Genomic DNA, 18,113 nt, shown 5'->3' with positions numbered 1-18,113 from the left:
TTTCCACCAATTTGTTTAGAAATTGCTTGTGGTTACCGGGCTATATAAAACGCTGGCTTTCATATGACCTAGAGAACATACACGCGACAAAAATCGGTTGTCTGTCTAAGCAGGCAAGCCCAACGCACTAGCACACCTTTCCCTTTCCCTCATGTTCTTTTCTTTGACAGAAGCTAAAGGTTGTAGTTTGAAGCAGTAAATATGCGATATAAAGTAGCCCTTCTCGCTTCTTCCTAATGAACAGAAACATACTTCAGGGTTGGTTTGGATAAAAGTAATTAGGGTTGTTGAGAGGCGGGCAAAGGAAAAAGCACCCCCCCCCCCTCCCCCCTCAAATGTGTTGATGATGATGGTTGGTGTTTCATGGCGCAAGGCCAACGAGGGCAAAGAGCGCCAGAAAAGAAGTTATATAATGAAGCGAAGTGATTACCACAAAAAGGTAGGTATAAAAACACGTAAATCGAACATAGTAAAATCAATAAAAGGTAATAATAATGGCTGGTGTATAGGGCCAGATTTGATTATGCGTGATATGAGATAAGGTTAAAAAACTTAACATCTGAGAAATAATCAAACACACGTTTCATAGAAACACTGGCATCGTCACCTAGAAACAGCGATGGATGTAGTGGGATACGTTGTCTGTAGAGTTCTCTGAAGTGTTTGTGTCGTGTTGTGTGAAGAGCCTTGCATGTTATTAGTATGTGGACTACGGATAGGCCCTCCCCGCACCTGCCGCACAGGGGTCGTGTTCTGGTAAAGATTAGGTTTGCAGCTGCTCTCAAAAGGGAAGAGGGGTTGACGTTACTTGAGGGCTAGTGCATGCATCAGGCTAGGCTGGACACAGCAGTTCTCACCCAAGACACTGAGCACATGCATCATCAGGATCAAGCATTTGCCGTCAGAGAGGCAGAGTGCAAGCGAGAAGCCCGCCGAGACAACGGGGAACATTTCGTACCCTCCCCCATCAGCATGCACACTGGTTTACAATAGCTCTGCTGGACATCCACTTAAGCTGGGCGGGATGGCGCCCATTTTTCTGTGGGCTCAAAGGCGGTAAAAGAAGAAATCCTAGCCAGCCAGTTGACCACTTTGCGGTCGCAGAGGGGTGGTGTCGAGACACAGTGGGTGGGGGAAACGGTGCGATGGCACTTGGCCCATACCCACAAATGCGCGGGTCACATTGGCAGCTGGTCTTTTCACACGGCACTGGTATTAGTAAAAAAAACTTTCATACTGCCAAACATGACTGTGGTGGGCACTCTTCGTTTGTGTTCATGTGTGCCTGGAGAATACCCTAATACCTTTTCACACATGCGAGCCTGAACTGATCTTCAATGCCAATTTGCCTCGGCGCATGCAGCTAGTGTTCCTTTGGTGTTGTGCTCGAGTTCACGAGTTGGCACATATGCAGGCCCTTCGTACTGTTCGATGGCCAGGGTCGTTCACTGCCTATAGTTCGCCCCTGGCAACTTTTATTTGGACAGAGGCCCTTTGGGAGAGGCCATGCTTTGTGTCTGGCCCCTGAAGCTAGCGGTGACAGTGATACCCAGCTTCTTCCTGACTGACAATTGCGCCACAACACAGGGTCCTTCCATCGTTAGTGGCCTGGGGTGTCCTCGCATGTGTGGGAGATCTATTAGGGACGCCTTTTGAAAGTGGACGCGGAAAGCGTTTATGGCGGCTAATCCGAGGAGAAGGCTTTGTCCAGTCGTGCTTGCATTCCCTAGTTATCCTGGCACCGGCCGTGGCGGCGCGTTCAGTGGGTGGTCGGAATATTGACCCTTCCCCTCCCATGACAGCACCTTTCCTTGGCTGTAAGGGGCAGGGGGCATAGAAGTGACGTGATATCGGCAGGAGTAATGGGGAGGAGAAATAGTCGGTGTGAGTGGAGTGTACCGTATTTGCACCATTTTACAGCACTCTTTTTTTTTTTGCTAAAAGTAGCCCTCAAATTTCGGTGTGCCTTACAATCGGGCTCAAAACTGAAACCGGCTTCAAAGTGCAAAGTAGAATTGCCCCATTCTCAGAGTCCCCCAAAAATCTAACTGATTCCAATCCAAACCAATCCGTCAACATCACTGGAGTAAATTTTGGTGCAGCCATCCCTCATTGGGCATGCATTAGCCGTCTGTAGCATAAATTTCTGCGGCTGCAATTTGCCCCTTGTTTCAGTAGTCACGGCTCCGAAGAGGCGACACTATGAAGCATCCATCAAGCGAAAGATAATTTCATTCCTCTCCAAGGATGCGGGTTCGACTCCCAACTGCAGCGGCAGCTTTTCTGATGGAGGCGAAAAGCGAAAACGCTCATAGTTGGAGATTTCAGTACCCGTTAAGGTGGTCAAAACTGAATCGCAGCCCTCCACTACAGCCCGCGTCGCCGCCTTTGCCGTGCTAAACCTCACAATCAACCAATCAATTTCATTTCTCTTGGGAACCCAGCAGCATCATGCTCACTGGGTGTCCTGGAGACACGATTCTACGACTGACACAGACAAAGCAATAAATACTTTCTTCCCGCACAAGTTTCAGTGCCAGCAAGAGCTGGATGAGCAAGTTTACGAAGCACAAGAAATTTTTGCTGCCACACTTGCGTGCTCCAAATTTAATGTCTTCTGCCAAGCACGTGGTGTCACGTCTTTTGCATCTTCGCGGTAGAATTGGTGCCAAATTCTTCTTTCGAATTTTCCTCAGTAAACTTGCCTGCGCCTTACAATCGTGCAAATACAGTACTTGCGTTGACTGTGACTTGGCAGCAAGCTGTTTGCATTCTGTGTTTGTTGGGTCATCTTGGGGAGGATATTCGGGGAAATGCAGAGGTTAACCGCCGGTGTCTTAGCACAGTGCCTAGATTCCTTACTTTCTGCAAATTAGAAGTCTACTGACACTGGCCCTAGGATCATCGAACCTAACCTAACCTAACCTAATTAGGGCTGTGAGACTCCAGTCTCAAAATGGGAAGCGGAAGTAACCGCAGTCAAGTTTAACCGTGGTTGCGAAACTTTAACCGCGGTTATCACAAACTGCGGTTTTATCTGTTACACACGACATCCCAATTGTGGTGACCGCGGGCACTCGGTTGTGAGCGTAACAAAAATAAATTACCGCACTTTTAACTTAACGAGAAAAAACAAACGAGATACAGTGTAGACAAAACGAAATATCGTTAAAGCAGTCGATTTAGACCCAAATGCATCGCACTCGCGCGCGGCGGCAAGGTGAGGGGCTTTCCCAACTGCTCGCAACCGGCTTGGTTTTCTCAGGTCTGCTCGGTGTTGGGAACTTTAGGCTTAGCATCGCGGTGGATATTTAACCGCCGCTATCTCAACAACTGCGAATTACAATCCATAGCACAATTTTTCACCGCACTAACATCAACTTTCTCGCATGTGGAAGTTCTTTTCCGCAATCAGATTGATTTCGAAGAGCGGCGATAAGCTGTTGCTGCCGTCGTCTGGGCCGGCTCGAGCCGCTTTCAGTTCCGTGCAAACAGGAGTGCCGGCGTGTTCACAGGCACGGCCGACGTGCGCGCTGATCGTTTCCGAGTGCTGAAACGCTTCATGATTACCTGGTTTATCAATTTTTGTGGCGGACGACGTGCGGAATTTGCAAATTCCGCACGGCTTTTGTCGTAGTTGATCGGGTGGATCGGGAAACAAGCCGCTGCTGATGGGCAGTCGCGCTGCTTGCGAGAGCAACGCAAAGAACGCCAGCGCCTCTTCGGGGAGCATTGGGGCACCCGCTATTTGAAAACCTTCGCCTCCCCCGAACGCCAGGTGTTTTTTTTTTTGCCTCCGCTGAAGCGCCGCCACTTGCGTCCGAACTGACTTGCGCGATTTTGAGCACTGCGGCTGTGGGAACTGCGGTTAGCGTGACTGAACTGAGGTGGCCAAGCTGTTTGCGTTAACCATGGTTAGCGGGGTAACAGCAGTTTCACCTGCCATGTAACGCAGCAAACTGCGGTTTCGCCAAACCGCGGTTCGCCTAACCGTGGTTAACTGCGCCCGTGTAACTAGGGTATTATGGGTAGTCGACCGCGCCAAGTCCGTCCAGCCGTTGGTCACGGCAAGAAAGCCTTCCGGAATGAATTGTTCCCCTGGCGATTGCATGCTGATGCAGTTGCAGTCGTCAGGGGAAGTATAAGATTAAAAAAAAAAAGCGACTAGGTGAGACGGAAAGCTACTTTCTCTTCGGGCGTCGAAAAACAACGCGCTCACGCCGAAGGCAACAACCACGACGCACCGCGCTAACCTTGACCTCCGATCTGCTTTCCGTCGCTACCTCAAGAGGGCGCCACACCGCAGTGAAAAAGGCGGATTTCTTGTTCCACTTGTAAGGGGCAGGGATACTACCGCAACACTCATGTGTAGTTCACGTTTGGGATTTGTCAGTCACAACAGGATGCAGTTTCCTGCTGTCACCCGCAATGCGTGCTTGCCTTGTTTTATGCCACGACACTTGTCCTTGCAGGTGTGGCAAAGCGCCTATCAGAACAGGCCGGTCTTGTCGGCAGTAAAATGCCCTTCAGCCCATACACTGCGGGAATTTGGGGCCACTCCTCTTTCAGCCACTTCTTCATGCTTCCAGCACTGGCTTCCTCTCCCAAAGTGGTCTTCCAGTCAATATCATCACAGGCCTTGAAGTGTTGTGGCCACCATATACCAGCAATGAAGATCTCCAAGACAAGAACATAGGCAAAGTCCTTCACTTTCTGCTGCAGCACCGGACATCGGAACGTTACAGGCCCTCACGTTCACAAACCACCACTAGGGATTTCCCCACCCTCGAAGAAACCCATCTGCCTTTTTACAGGCTTCATTTTTCGACTTCCGCTGCTACTCCAGGTGCTTCGGAGAACACTGTAGGTGATGGCCAACTTCTTTCCTCCTTTCTCCGCTCGTCCAATAACCTCGAAGAAAAGAGCTTCATCTGCTGCTTGAAACATAATTTTTCACTCCTCCACTTACCGTATTTATTCGAATATAGGTCGACCTTTTTTTTTTCCGAAAATGTGCTTAAAAATTGAGGGTCGACCTATAATCGTGACCGAAGAACCTCGACCTATAGTCGTGATCAAAAATGGCGAGCGCACCGAGCGATCCGTTTCTCCGTCGCGCCCGGCGCTCCTCAATTTGAGGCGGCAGCGCGGAGCATCTAGAACAAAGACAGGCAAGAAAATAAAGGAAAAAATAACAAAACAATCAGCGTAAGAAAACCACCCACAGTCACTGCCGGCTATCGCGCATCACCTGCGGCCGAACCGGACACGAGCGAGCTGACGTACTGGCTAGAGAGCCAGATTGGCTTGGCTTGGTGTCTTCGGAGCCGCGGTAGCGGCTAGCGCGAGGTGGGGGTAAAGGTGACTTTCGCCACCTAGCGTAGCCACCTCGTGAACGGAACGGCGTTGCCTGCTTCGCTCGCTGTCTCTACTATCTCCCGTTCTCCGTTTCATGCGCTTTCTTTGTGTTTGCTTCGTTGTGATTTCCGCACATAACGATTTCTCGTGCGCATTTCGCGATGTCACGTCGGACTTTAAGCGGCGGGTGATCCTGTTTGCTGAGAACTTGAACAACTGCGCCGCTCAGCGAGAGTTAGACGTTAATGAAAAGCTGATCAGGGGATGGCGGAAACAGCGGGACGAACTTTTTGCTTGTAGGGGACTGCGTCGTGCGTTTCGTGGCCCTACAATTAGGAGGCACGATGCTCTCGAGAAAAAACTCCGGCTGCACGTGGAAGAGGAGCGTGCGATATTCAGACCAAAGCTCAACAGTTAGCGCTGCGAGGCAGGATTGGCCGTTCAGCCTTCAAAGCCAGTCGGGGGCGGGGGTGGGTAATGAACTGTGGTGCATGCGGCGCAAGTTCCGACGACGACGCAGTGTGTGGCTCCAACCAGTGAGGTGACCGCGTTGTAAATAAATGGGAGTTTTAAAAAGTTTCCTCAAGTTTTTTCTTAAAAGTATGGGTCGACCTATAATCGAATATATTATTTTTTTTTCGGCGACTTCAATTTTTAGGGGGTCGACCTATATTCGTGCTCGACCTATTTTCGAATAAATACGGTAAATGGAAGTTGAAGCCTGTGTCATTCTGTAGTCATCAATTCTCAGTGTTTCCTCATCGGAACTCTTGTTCCTGCCGTGCGAATTGGTAGCAATGGTTGGGGTGGCTAGTCAAGCCGCTGATCTACCTAGCGAGAACCGTGGAACATGAAAGGTCAATTTTTTTTTTTTTTTTTCAGGGCCAGAATGAATTGACCTTCCAACCAAAGGTACTGAACAATAGCTTGATGTAGCACAGTTAGCCTTTCCACACAACTCACACAGCACAATCCAATCGCTGTATACGACTGTCAATCAGCATTCTGCCGGCTCTTCTCCCGAGCAACAACAATGTGGACAACGAACTTTCTGCGCTGATGAAATGTCTATCCGGCAACGTCCTTTGTCGTCCTATCAGGCCACACCATGACCCATCTCTGTCCCCACGCGGCACCGTCACTGCAAAGCCGTCCGGAATCGCAGCCGGTGGAGTGGAAGGGAGGGGGGGGGGGCCCCTCTTACCTTTGCGTCGCTTCCTCTTGTCCTTCTTGGGGCTGGTGGGTCCGGCCTCCTCCGACCCCTCCTCCTCCTCCTCACCACTGGGCCACTCCTCCCGCACTCCGTTCTCCTCGGTGGACTCCGAGGCGCCCGCATGCTCCGACTCAGTGCCGGACTCGTCGCCCTTCGAGTCTGCACGAGCGTAACTTTGGGTTAGCGGCAGCCTCAAGGAAGCACCGGTCCCGCAACAACTCAAAGCACAAGGTAACAAGCGGCGCCCGAGTGGTAACTCGGCCCTTTTTTTATAAAACAGAAACAGGGATGGTAGTCTATACGCCTCGAGCGCTGCCTGTAGGGACACCACTGAAATCCCCCTAGCGGCGCTTTTCGAAAGCAGCCGCAGGTCGTTTCGGCCCACTCCGCACTGTCGCCGCTACTTTCGGGGTGCAATCACGACTGAAATTTACCTCTTGTATGCCTTTGAAACACACATCAATGCGGAGCAGTCACACTGTTTGCAAATGTGGTGTATTTATGAGAATTTAAACATTCCTGACACGATCTTATGTGGTACATTCGGCTTGTACGCCAGGTGTGTGTCACGTACCAGCGCCACGAAGCCAGCATGTGCACGGATCCGATTGTAATTCCACTACCCTGAAATTTACTACTCCGTAACCAGCGTTTCCTCAGACGGTCATGATATAGCTATACACTATGATGCAAGAAATCGGTTTTGTGCACTTACATAATCTAGTGGAGCGAGCCCTCATACCTGACATCATGCCAGTTACGCTTGCCAATATCTAACCTCGGATATTGATCACCACTCTGGGCAAGCAATGTGGCATAAATTTCACGAACATTCTACGGAAGAAGTACGGTGGGTAATACAAAATTGTACCAGAGGATCCGCACACGACAAAGAGTTTAATGCTGGGTTGTCTGGTCCTGAGGAGAGCACTCGCTAATTAATCATCTGCTACATATACCCTTAAGAGCTGCGTGGTGACGGGCTTTTAGAGCAAGCCATGTGCACGACTAAATGCTTCTTCGAAACATCACCATATGACACAAGGATCCTGCAGAAACTACCAAAAACTAAGATCAGGTGGCCTTATCAGATATCACACTCTTCCAACAGCACCTTTCGTCGTTTGTGAACTGCCTACCCTGTACTTCAAAAAATGTGTCCGGCGAGAGATCAACTGTTCGTTGAAGTCTAACAACAAAAGGCAAGGGAAGATGCAGCCAGTGTGTGTGATTACTAAGACGTTCATTACTTAATTTCGTTCTGCATTCGGACCTCAAAACATCGGACCTCAAACCCCCTATCAGCCACCCAGCGCTCATCCCGTAGACGCTGCTGAGAAGGGGCGGCAGGCGACACAGCCATCGCGCAGCTCGAGGCATATACAGGACCTTTTGAAACAGTTTGTTTCAAGCTGGCCATGGTGGACCTTCAAATTAAGCGGCAGAGGTACCTTGCTGGCTAGATGAGCATTGGTATCCAATGTCCCTCTTGACTGCTAGCACCCAAAAAAAACACGACCTCAAAATGAACGACTTTGAAGATGGCACACTTGCAATACCAGCCTCGGGTAAGCAGAACAAATGCAGCCACAAAAGAAAAACCAAACAATAAAATGGTTAGAATAGCTATATCACTAGGCCATGACTGTTTCGCAACAGACACTCATACATAGTACCGGGAAAAACAAAGACAGGACTGGCATCTCGGACAGTTGGCAGCATAGTCACAACTCATAGCTGAAGAGGCCACCTGACGCAGGGGTGCAACAGCCCAAACAGGGTTTGGAGCAATTTTTGGAGCAGCAAAATATTGGTTTTGGAGCAGGAAATCCCAAATTTGGAGCAGTTTATTAAAAAAAGAAGCACAAACTATATATGAACGCCAATGCAGACATGCTTTAGCTTCCGTGGACAAGGTTCTGCAAAGGTGACCAAAGGATCCTGCAGAAAGCTGCAAGGCATGGTGTATGTGTGCGAGCTACAAAGCAGGTTCGCCTAGATGCTTAAACTGTTTACAAGATCGGGGATCAAGCAAAGAAATAAAATAAAATAAAAAACAAGAGAATGTTATAAAAATGCAAATATTTTTATTTTTACTCCAAAGTGCCCTCATAAATGGCCAGTCCTAACGTTACTGCATAGCAAATAGCTTTTCCACCTAACTTTTTCATGACCATGCGGTAGGCCCTTATTCACGGGTGAACGATTATTTTGAAACCTCCCGCAAAAACTAAAAACAGCATTATTCGAACAACTGGCGCCATCTAGCGTGTTCATTAGGAACCCTGTTTTCAGTTTCGTTGCTGTTTGTTTACATTTCGCGTGGGTAGACGGCATCGCGAATAAAATTTGAACCCAAGGTAGCGGCGAGTTGGGCGAAAATGGTGTCCTGTTTCACTGCGCACTCTGCGAAGGCGAACAGCGGTTTGAGGGCATTCAGCCACTGCTGCTGCCAATTTTTTTTTACCCCAACAGCAGTGATGACTCCAGCAACAATGTGGCTTCTTCAGATTTCAGTTCCGATTAAGACTTTCCCCACTCAACAGCCTCAGAGTTACACAGGTGCTGCCAGGGAAGATTCGTTTGTGACTCCGCATTGTAGTTATAAACAAAACATTACCTAAAATCTGACGACTCGCCATTATTTTAATGTGTAGGGTCTGGACAACGTGTGCCGTATCGCGTTGTTATCTTCAAAATACCCTGGTGCTCGTATAAAATTATCACTGCTGAGCGACGCGCACTGCTTTTGAAGAGCGCTAATTTATTTTCTTTCTTTTTACCATTGAAATGATAGTGATTTTGTGTCGGAACACAAACAGGTATGCTTGGACACATATTTTCGAGAGAGCGGCTTACTCTCGAGTAGCTCTGCCGATTGGCACCGCCGTCAGGGTCGGTAGGTTAATAGGCTCGCAAAAATCCAGAACTTGGTATACAGTGTTGATATACAGGGTGTCCCAGCTATCATGCACCAGGATTTAAAAAAATAGTAATTGCGTAACTCGAAGAAAACCTAGTGCATAATGTTTGCAGTACTGTGGAGAAGCGGGCAGTATTTTTTTTCGTTAATGAGACTTAACTAATTAATGGTAATTAATTATCTAACTTGAGAAGTACTGTCCTAATCACTAAAGTGTCAATGCGGCACTTGTAGGTAACCACGAGGGGCATCTAACTGCGGTATTTTTAGCGACGAACTAATTGCGTACTCATTTATTCTGGCTGATAAAGACAACCCGCGAAATACGAAAAATAACACGTGACGGCGCCTCCGCGTGCGTAAACGCGCACCGTAAAGCAATGCCCTCAAACAGGCTGCCTCTGAGTTAGCCAGAATGAAATAAACAAAAGAAAGAAAGAAGAAATCGCGATCGAGTTTGTGCCTTATGTGGACACGCGCCCCCCGAATCTTGCTGTTGCTGCTCCTTCAATGCATGCCATTATCAAGGTGAGGCGCTGTCTCATCGGGTGGGTGACAGGCGAAGCAGTTGCTTTCAATCAGCCCACGGGGGGCGCTGCTGTACAATGCGCGCGGAAGCGCCGTCACACAGGTATCTTTCATATTTCGCGGGTTTTCTTTATTAGCCAGAATAAATGAGTACGCAATTAGTTCGACGCTGAAAATAGCGCAGTTAGATGCCCCTCGTGGGTACCTCCAAGTGCCTCATTGACACTTCAGTGATTAGGACAGTAATTCTCGAGTTAGATAATTAATTACAGTTAATTAGTTACATATCATTAACGAAAAAATTACTGTACGGTTCTCCACAGTACTGCAAACATTACACACTAGGTTTTCTTCGAGTAACGCCATTGCTCTTTTTTTAAATCTTGGTGCATGATAGCTGGGACACCCTGTATATTGAATCATACCTTAGGAAGGTAGAAACGTTTTGTATATCTTAGAATTCCTAAAATAATTTTTAGGCTCAGTGAAACCACCTATTTGTGTTTTTTTGTATTCCTTTTTGTGCATTTTTTTTTTCGTTCACTAATAAACTGTCAATTACACCTTTCACAAAACTTCTGCTATGTGTTTGAAAGAGAAATCTATAAGCCACAATTTCATGCATAGCAATGATAAATGTGTCCAGTAGCTCAAGAGAAGAAAGAACGTTTTCGGGAAGCACTCAAAATCGGCCATTTTTCCACGGTCACAAAAGAGCTAAGCAGAACCTGGCTACACTAAAAGCAAATACGACAAGTGTCCTTCAATACCACCTGAAGGTAAGTAGCAGCAAATAAATGACTATTGCAGACATCATTGGTATTACATCAATACTTTGCCTTCGAGCTTTTTTTTTAGTTCGCCAAATTATTGAGGAGTCTGCTCAAGGCTTCCGATCATTTGTTAGTTTTGTGCAGTGCATCGCCTACTAAGCTCACACCGTCAGCGTCCGGACTCTTGTCGTATGTGCCGGACCAGCGCATTCGCCGTGGAGTAATCCGCAACCACTCTGCTTGCAACCGTGTGCACGGATAGGAGCTGCTTTCGTAACTAGAAGCAACATGCCTCTGCGGTGCACTTTGGCACTCACGTCCGAGGAGGCAGCAGCGAACGCCACATTTGGGTTGTGGCCTATTAAACGCGTGCAGACGTTTACAGTGGTGCAAACAGCGCTACGCCACACGCGCTTCCGAACTGATAGCTGAAGAAGCTTATCGAGATTGGATTGTCGGCAGGTGTGGCATTGTTGGCCACTACCCCGCCTCTGCCCTTTTCGCATGTTTAACAACAGAGGTTCAGCGCAACCGCGCCAAAGTCAAAACCATTAGTCAACCAGTCTCTGCATTGCACCAGTTAGCGTATTCAAAATGGGCATGTACTAACGACATCTTGTGCACGAGTGCTCGACCACACAGTGCAATAATGACGTCCAATGACGAATGTTTTCATCAGATATACCAGTGGCAGGCCAAGCATTCTGTGCTGTAGTCTCTTCATATGGTTTAGAATAAATTTATGTTTCCCGGCCGCGGCGGCCGCTTTTCTGATGGAGGCGAAAAGCAAAAACGCCCGTGTGTACGAGATTTCGGCGCACATTAAAGATCCCCAGGTGGTCAAAATTAATCCGGAGCCCTCCACTACGGCGCGCCTCATCGCCTGCGTTGCGTCGGCGCGTTAAACCCTACAATCAATCAATCAGAATAAATTTAGTTTCGGCATACGTACAGTACTACAGTGAACTAAAGGTCCCTTCATCGTCTCTTTGCCAGTGAACTAGAGGAGGCATAGATGGCATACGCTATGGACTGCGTATATACAGCGCTGTCTGCGGAACTGATTGGATGATGTATGAACCTCAGGTATGTGGCCAACGCGTCCTTTATTTCCCGCTAAAGTTCGCGAAACAAAGACATTTCACACGGCGGCATTTTGGTGCAGCTGGGCTCAAAAATATGTAACTGTATCAAAATGGCGCAACTAGCGCAGCTGTTGCACTCCTGCTGATGTCAATACCTGACATAGCGCTATTTAACTTTCTGCGTGGCCGAATACGCAGAAAGGAATCAACAGGCTGCTGCTTTTGGGCAGTTGTAGTCAGAACACAACCAGCCGCGTGACTTCGCAGGTTCTCTGTGTTCCCAGCTACCATAAAAGCACCAAGATACAAAAGCACAACCACCATGCTTTAAAGGGACAGACAACCGATTTTTGTCACGTATATGTTCTCTAGCTCATATGAAAGCCAGCGTTTTATATAGCCTGGTAACAACAAGCAATTTTTAAACAAACTGGCGGAAATAATTTTAATTTGGCAGCAAACTTCCTGAAATCGGAAGGGTGGCGGTTCGTAGTGTCGAAACTTGACACTACAATATGTGTCCCTGTCACGTGACCTGCAAACCTAGCAGCTACTGTAACTGCTGAAACGTTTATTTACATATTGAAAACCTTTTAACACAAGTATTTGTACAAGCTTAAATAGTACATGTATTTCTAAACATTACTTTGAAAATTCTAAAGACACGCCGCCCGCCGCCGCTGGGTTGCTCTCAGTGTGGCTAACTGAGCCTCCATGCCCAGAATCAACGGCAGCGTTCAGTAAACAGACCCAGCGAAGGAACTTTGACGATTCTGTCTGAGTCAGGGGCGTTTGTTTTGTCAAAATATTTGATTTCACTCTCCAAATACGCCGACGGCAGCTTAAAAAAAAAAAAAAAAGAAAGAGTCGCACCCGGGGAGAATCGAACTTCCCGCCTCCACAACGTGAAGCCAGATTCTACCTGTCGTCTACCCCAACAGATGGCACATTCGTGCAAAATAGACCCTTGCATTAAAAAAACACATAAAGGAACAGGAAAGCCTGCGATTCACACTTTTTTTAGCTGGGAACAAGTTTTTAAATATCGTTTTTTATTTCGCATACAGACAAAAGTATGTTGCCGAGCTACTCTATATCATGGTTGCCAGCATTAGTTTTGGGAGGGACACATACGGCTCGTAGATCAGAAAATTCGATTTAAAAAGTTCTAGAGCGTTATCAGCAAAACCGTTTCTCGTCAAGGTGCTTTAAGTGATGCCCTTTCATTTGGGATAGAGAATATATACTCGACAAAAATCGGTTGTCTGTCCCTTTAACAAGACAGCCTCTTTCGAGAGTGCCGTTTTCAATCCCTGTCCCGGAAGTTTACTTTGCTTGCCTTACACTCTACTGCTGATCTGAGGCAGCCATCTCTGTGTGTGCACAGGTAAACGCATCCATATCAGTAGCCCTCTTGAAAGCTGGTGCACCGTGCTTGCCCTTCTCTCCGTGAGGTGCCACTTTGCCGACTATGGCTAAACTAACGATTTTTTGGTTGTTTAACCCGGGGCAAAGTTTCGGGTGGTAACACCCGAAACTTTGCCCACTGTGTGCGACGCAGTTTGGCCGGTGAAATCTGTCGATTTGTATTGTATATCACTAAGATTCTACTGTATGAACGTTTTTACCTCTGGCCGTGCTAAGTTGTGATACAATGGTGAGACGTCATTTGTCACAACAAACCATAAGGCACCAATCAAGTGGCAGCATCTTTGGGTCGCGAGCTTCCCACAGCAAATCGAATGTGTTCTTCGACTTTCCTCAATGTCCGCGTTACACTAGCCACTGATAAGAAAAAGTAGTTTTAGCGGGCATCCAAACAATTATAACTGGCACTGGCATTTTGAATTCACATGGCACTTCAGTACATACTCCTGTAGCGAAATTTCAATGTAACGAAGTAAATTTACCGACTTCGTTACATCGAGGTTTGACTGTACACGTAAAACAAGCTTCGAGAAAAATAACACCGCTGGCGGACTTTTGAGAGCTATCAACTTAAAGAACTAGCTGGAAATGGCACACACATAACAGCTATCCAGATTGAAAGTGGCTGGCAAGGTTTCACGTGCCCACGTCCCGAAAGTAAAGTATGCTCTTCTATCTGCCTCTCTTGCAGAGAGGAGCTTGCTCCTCGACCTCCGCACAACTGCACCCACCTTGCTTGCCGCTAGAAGAGCCAGAGTCTCGCCGCAGCTCCTTTTTTCGCCGACTCAAGACCTCAATGTCGCACTTGGGAAGGGCAGCAAGGTGCTCGTCCAGATCAAAGTCCCTGCGACAAGAGAACAAGGGGGCACTGTTAGACCAGTGCCGTAGGGCACTTGGTTCGTTTCTTCCATTCAAAATACTCTACATGCCAAGAAGGTTCCTGGCTGCAGCGTGTGCAAATGCAGGAGGGGGAGGGGGGGAGGGGGCAAAAAAAAAAGGTTTCAGAACTATGTTCACATTCAGAATAAACAGTGATTCAAATGCAAGCAAGCACTTCATCACCTTTTTTAATTGTAATTACAGGAGCAACTCTAGAGTGGCCAGGCTACACTGGGTCATGAACCATTCACGGTGACATAGCCTTTAAACCCATCTTCAATTGCTTGTCCCTACCTTTATCCCATGTGCTTGTTATTTGAGTGGAGTTTGCCTCAACTCATCACAAAGTAAATAAACTAGTAGAAAAAAAAAGGTAGTAAAGAAGAATTTTTGAAAAACTGCCCAATGCCATGCTTTGTGGGGAATACTTTGTAGGCCTCGATTATAAAATCCCACATGGACGGCTCGCATTCAGCATCAATTACAGTAAATACGTTAATCAGTGCTTCGAATATTTATTCTTTCAGGAATAGCTTACGCACACATCTATAGTCCATTTGAATTCATTTTGTTTTCTTTATTTCCCCATTTTTGCTTGCTTTTTCTGCGGTAATTGTGCAATCTCAGTTTGTCTGTTTCAACATAATGCTGTAACCACTGTTTGTTAAAACATTTACTTGTTGATGCTTGTATTAAAGAAGGTCTCCCTGCCGTCCAGCGTTGCGCTGCTGAGCCCAAGGACGCGGGTTCGATTCCCGGCCACGGCGGCTGCTTTTCTGACATAGGCAAAAAGCAAAAAACGCTTGTTTTCTAGATATCGGCGCACATTAAAAATCCCCGGGTGGTCAAAATTAGTTCGGAGCTCTCCACTATGGCGTGCCTCATCGCCTGTGTACCATTGGCGCGTTAAACACCACAATCAATCAATCAATCCCCCTGCCAACGTTGACTTCGGGAGCTCCAACTGTATACAGTGGAATCTCGATGATACCATTCTGGGGATACGAATTTCGGGATGATACGAATTTCTGATAAGTCCCGGCGAAATTGCATTGTTTGCAATGGGAAAAATCTCAGCTTTTACGAACAGACCTGCGCGGGCCAGCGAGGTGCCCGACTGCCGAGCTGCCGACGACGGCGATGTACGGCTCTCTATCCCCTCTTTGTCGCCCTTTCTCCAGGAACCCAATGCTGCAAAACTTACACCAATCAGCTCTGCAACCCTCTTCAGGGTAAAGGAAAAAAAAAAAAAAAAAAAAAAACACTTATGGCATAATGTCAGTGTGTAATTTCACGGAGGTTCCCCCAATTTAGGGGATTTATAAATATCGCAGGGGTAGAACAGGGTCCGTCGGTCTCGGAGCAGTCCTGGGAGCAGGCAAAAGTGCCCTTTGTAGCAGGCTTGGAGCAGCCAGAAAGGAGTTTTTGGAGCAGGTTTGGAGCAACCAGACTTGCCATTTGGAGCAGACGTAACACCATTTCACAGCATTGTGGTGCCTCCCTAGTCTCCCTACATGCCGCAGTGCAATTCCCCTGAAGAGCGTACCTTTTATCCGTCTACCATCTCAGGCATTCTACCACGCACTAGTACCTACTTTGAACCAGCCGGAATGCAGTTCTTGTACTATATCTAGAGATTAAATATTATCTACCATCGGCCCCTGCTAGCGCGCCGCTTTATTACAGTTTGAAGGGCAAACCCCAACAGATCGGTTAACAGGCCTGGCTTTGTGTCCGGTAAACGGCAGTGTTTATGCGAACCCACAGCAGCATTCCATAGAGCGAGGTGTTTGCTGGCATTCCTTCTATCAAACAGCTGTTTCAGTGCATGCGAAGCCTTATAGAGCTTTGTCTTCGCCCCTCACAGGGTTGCGAGAGTGGACAAACTTGCGCTGCAGACTATAGATGTAACTAGAGCGTGTCACAAGGCACAATTAGTGTTGGACAATCCTCCACTAAGCAAAACTACCCCCAAAGTTGAACTGAATTGAACTGAAGTTTATTTGTTCTTTTCCGAATACAGAAAAACGGAGGGAACCCTCCGTTTCACAGGGAGTTCAGTCAAGTTGCAAATTCACCGGCGAAAATGAGTAATTACCTCAAAACAAAAGCACACTGAATTGACGAGCGAGGGCGAAGCATCCAAGAGGCAACAGAAAGTTGTGGGCAGCAAAGCTAGGATCGCCAAAAATTGGCGGCTAAATTGATGCTTACCTCCAAACAAACTACAACCTTTCATGCGGATATTAACTCTATCCGTTTGCGATGAGATACAAAAACATTGTACTTTTGGTCATTCTCCATTGATTGTGGCGCAGCAGCCGACTCCGGCAAGCACGACCGTGCAAATGCATTACACAGTGCCTGCGGCCTAACGGCTAAGCCAAAGCAAAGTTCCATAGCCGCTCATAGCCTTGATGAAACTGAAACCATAAACGCCTCGATGAAACCGAAAACACAATGTTTAAGCCAAGTTTTTGCGCACGGAGCTTCATGGCGGTCGTATCCAGCGGCTCAATCCACGCACTGCGGCGTAGGACGGTGCTGATAAACAAGTTTGGCGCAACAGGGGTGGTTCGTCGCAAGATGGCGCAGGTAAATAGGTTTGGCGCTCAATGGCGCCAATGGCACAGCTGTTCCACCCCTGGTATCCAATTATCTTTCTGCAGCTTGAAGTGAGGCTTGAAACAAGCTCAATGAGGACGAGCGCTTACCCAGTCTTGAACTTCCGGGGCGTGAGGGAGGAGGAGTGGTCGCCGGGCGAGGGCACCGGGGGGCTGCAGGGGTCGTCCACGGTCGCCTCATCAGTGCCTGAGGCGCCCGAGTCACAGCGCTGCCGCATGCTGCTCCCTCGGTGGTGGGCGCTCCGCAAGTCGCTCGGGTCCCGGGGACCACCCAGGTCAGCCGGGTCGACCGGCGGAGAGAAGCGGTCGTCCCGGCCCTCGTCCTCGGGCCGGCCACCGGCCTTCTTCTTGCTCTTGCGGCGCGTGAACGTTTCCATGTTGCACTTGGGCAGCGCCGCAATCTGGGCGTCCAGGTTGAAGCTCCCACTGCGCGGCAACGACAGCACGGGGCACGTCAGGTGAGGACGGGACACCAACGATAGCACCTCACGGGCAGAAGAACTAACGGGACAGCCAAACAACCTTTGTGGAGTGTATGTCCTCCAGCTTATATGAAAGCCAGCATTTTACGTACTGGGATAGCCACGAGAAATTCCTAACATACCGTATTTACTCACATAATGATCGCACTCGCGTAATGATCGCACCCCTGAAGTTTGTTGTCAAAATATGACTTATTTTATTTCCCGCGCAACGATCGCACCTTGAACTTGCTGCAGCCACATGTCGTATGTGTGCCAAGTCTAGACGACGGTGGTCGTGCTTACGTTAGTTTCCTCCTCTTTCAAAGCGAACATGGCTACGTTATTGCCGCGGACTTGGTGGTATTAGCGATATCGGCAAGCGAGAGTTCATTATTGGTGCGGAAGAAACTCTCACTAAATGCACATAATGTACTCACAAAACGCATAAAAAACGCGCTCGGCTTGCTGTGTCGGCAGCCGTGTCTTGATGTCCCACACTGTGACAGCACCACTTATTGGTCGACCTGTTCTCACCTCACAGCAAACCCTTTCCGGCTCGTTCCGTAATTCCCTAATTCCGGTGCGTTCCGTATTGAAACACTGCATTTTGCATTGCTCGGTGGTCATTTGGTGGTTTATTATGTCTTTATTTGTTATGTTTATTATGTTCACGAGACTCGTTTTCTGCACTGAAACTTTTTCCCGAAAAATTTACCACGCATAATGATGACACCCTTAACTTTGCATCATATTTTTGGAAAAAAAAGTGCAATCATTACGCGGGTAAATACGGTACTGGCAGAAATAATTTTAGTTTGGCAATAAACTTTCTTTCAAA

General features: G+C 47.8%; 1 protein-coding gene across 7 annotated transcripts in view; it reads right to left on the bottom strand.

Annotated features, from left to right (window-relative positions):
- Positions 1 to 18,113, bottom strand: part of LOC144179285 (uncharacterized) — a 237,133-nt gene that overhangs the window by 8,860 nt on the left and 210,160 nt on the right. For all 7 annotated transcript variants that reach the window (XM_077707578.1, XM_077707579.1, XM_077707583.1 and 4 more), the window contains 3 exons: positions 16,902 to 17,237; positions 14,040 to 14,152; positions 6,563 to 6,730 (listed from right to left, as the gene is read on the bottom strand). In XM_077707578.1, coding sequence (XP_077563704.1) covers positions 6,563 to 6,730; positions 14,040 to 14,152; positions 16,902 to 17,237 — 617 coding nt within the window. The remainder of the gene's footprint in view (positions 1 to 6,562; positions 6,731 to 14,039; positions 14,153 to 16,901; positions 17,238 to 18,113) is intronic.

The sequence above is a fragment of the Haemaphysalis longicornis genome, unplaced genomic scaffold (genome assembly GCF_048455015.1).
Source record: "Haemaphysalis longicornis isolate Haplotype H1 unplaced genomic scaffold, Haemaphysalis longicornis Haplotype H1 scaffold_4, whole genome shotgun sequence".
NCBI classification, from domain to species: domain Eukaryota; kingdom Metazoa; phylum Arthropoda; class Arachnida; order Ixodida; family Ixodidae; genus Haemaphysalis; species Haemaphysalis longicornis.
Note: the sequence above shows the minus strand (reverse complement) of the source record. Positions and strands in the feature narration are given on the sequence as shown.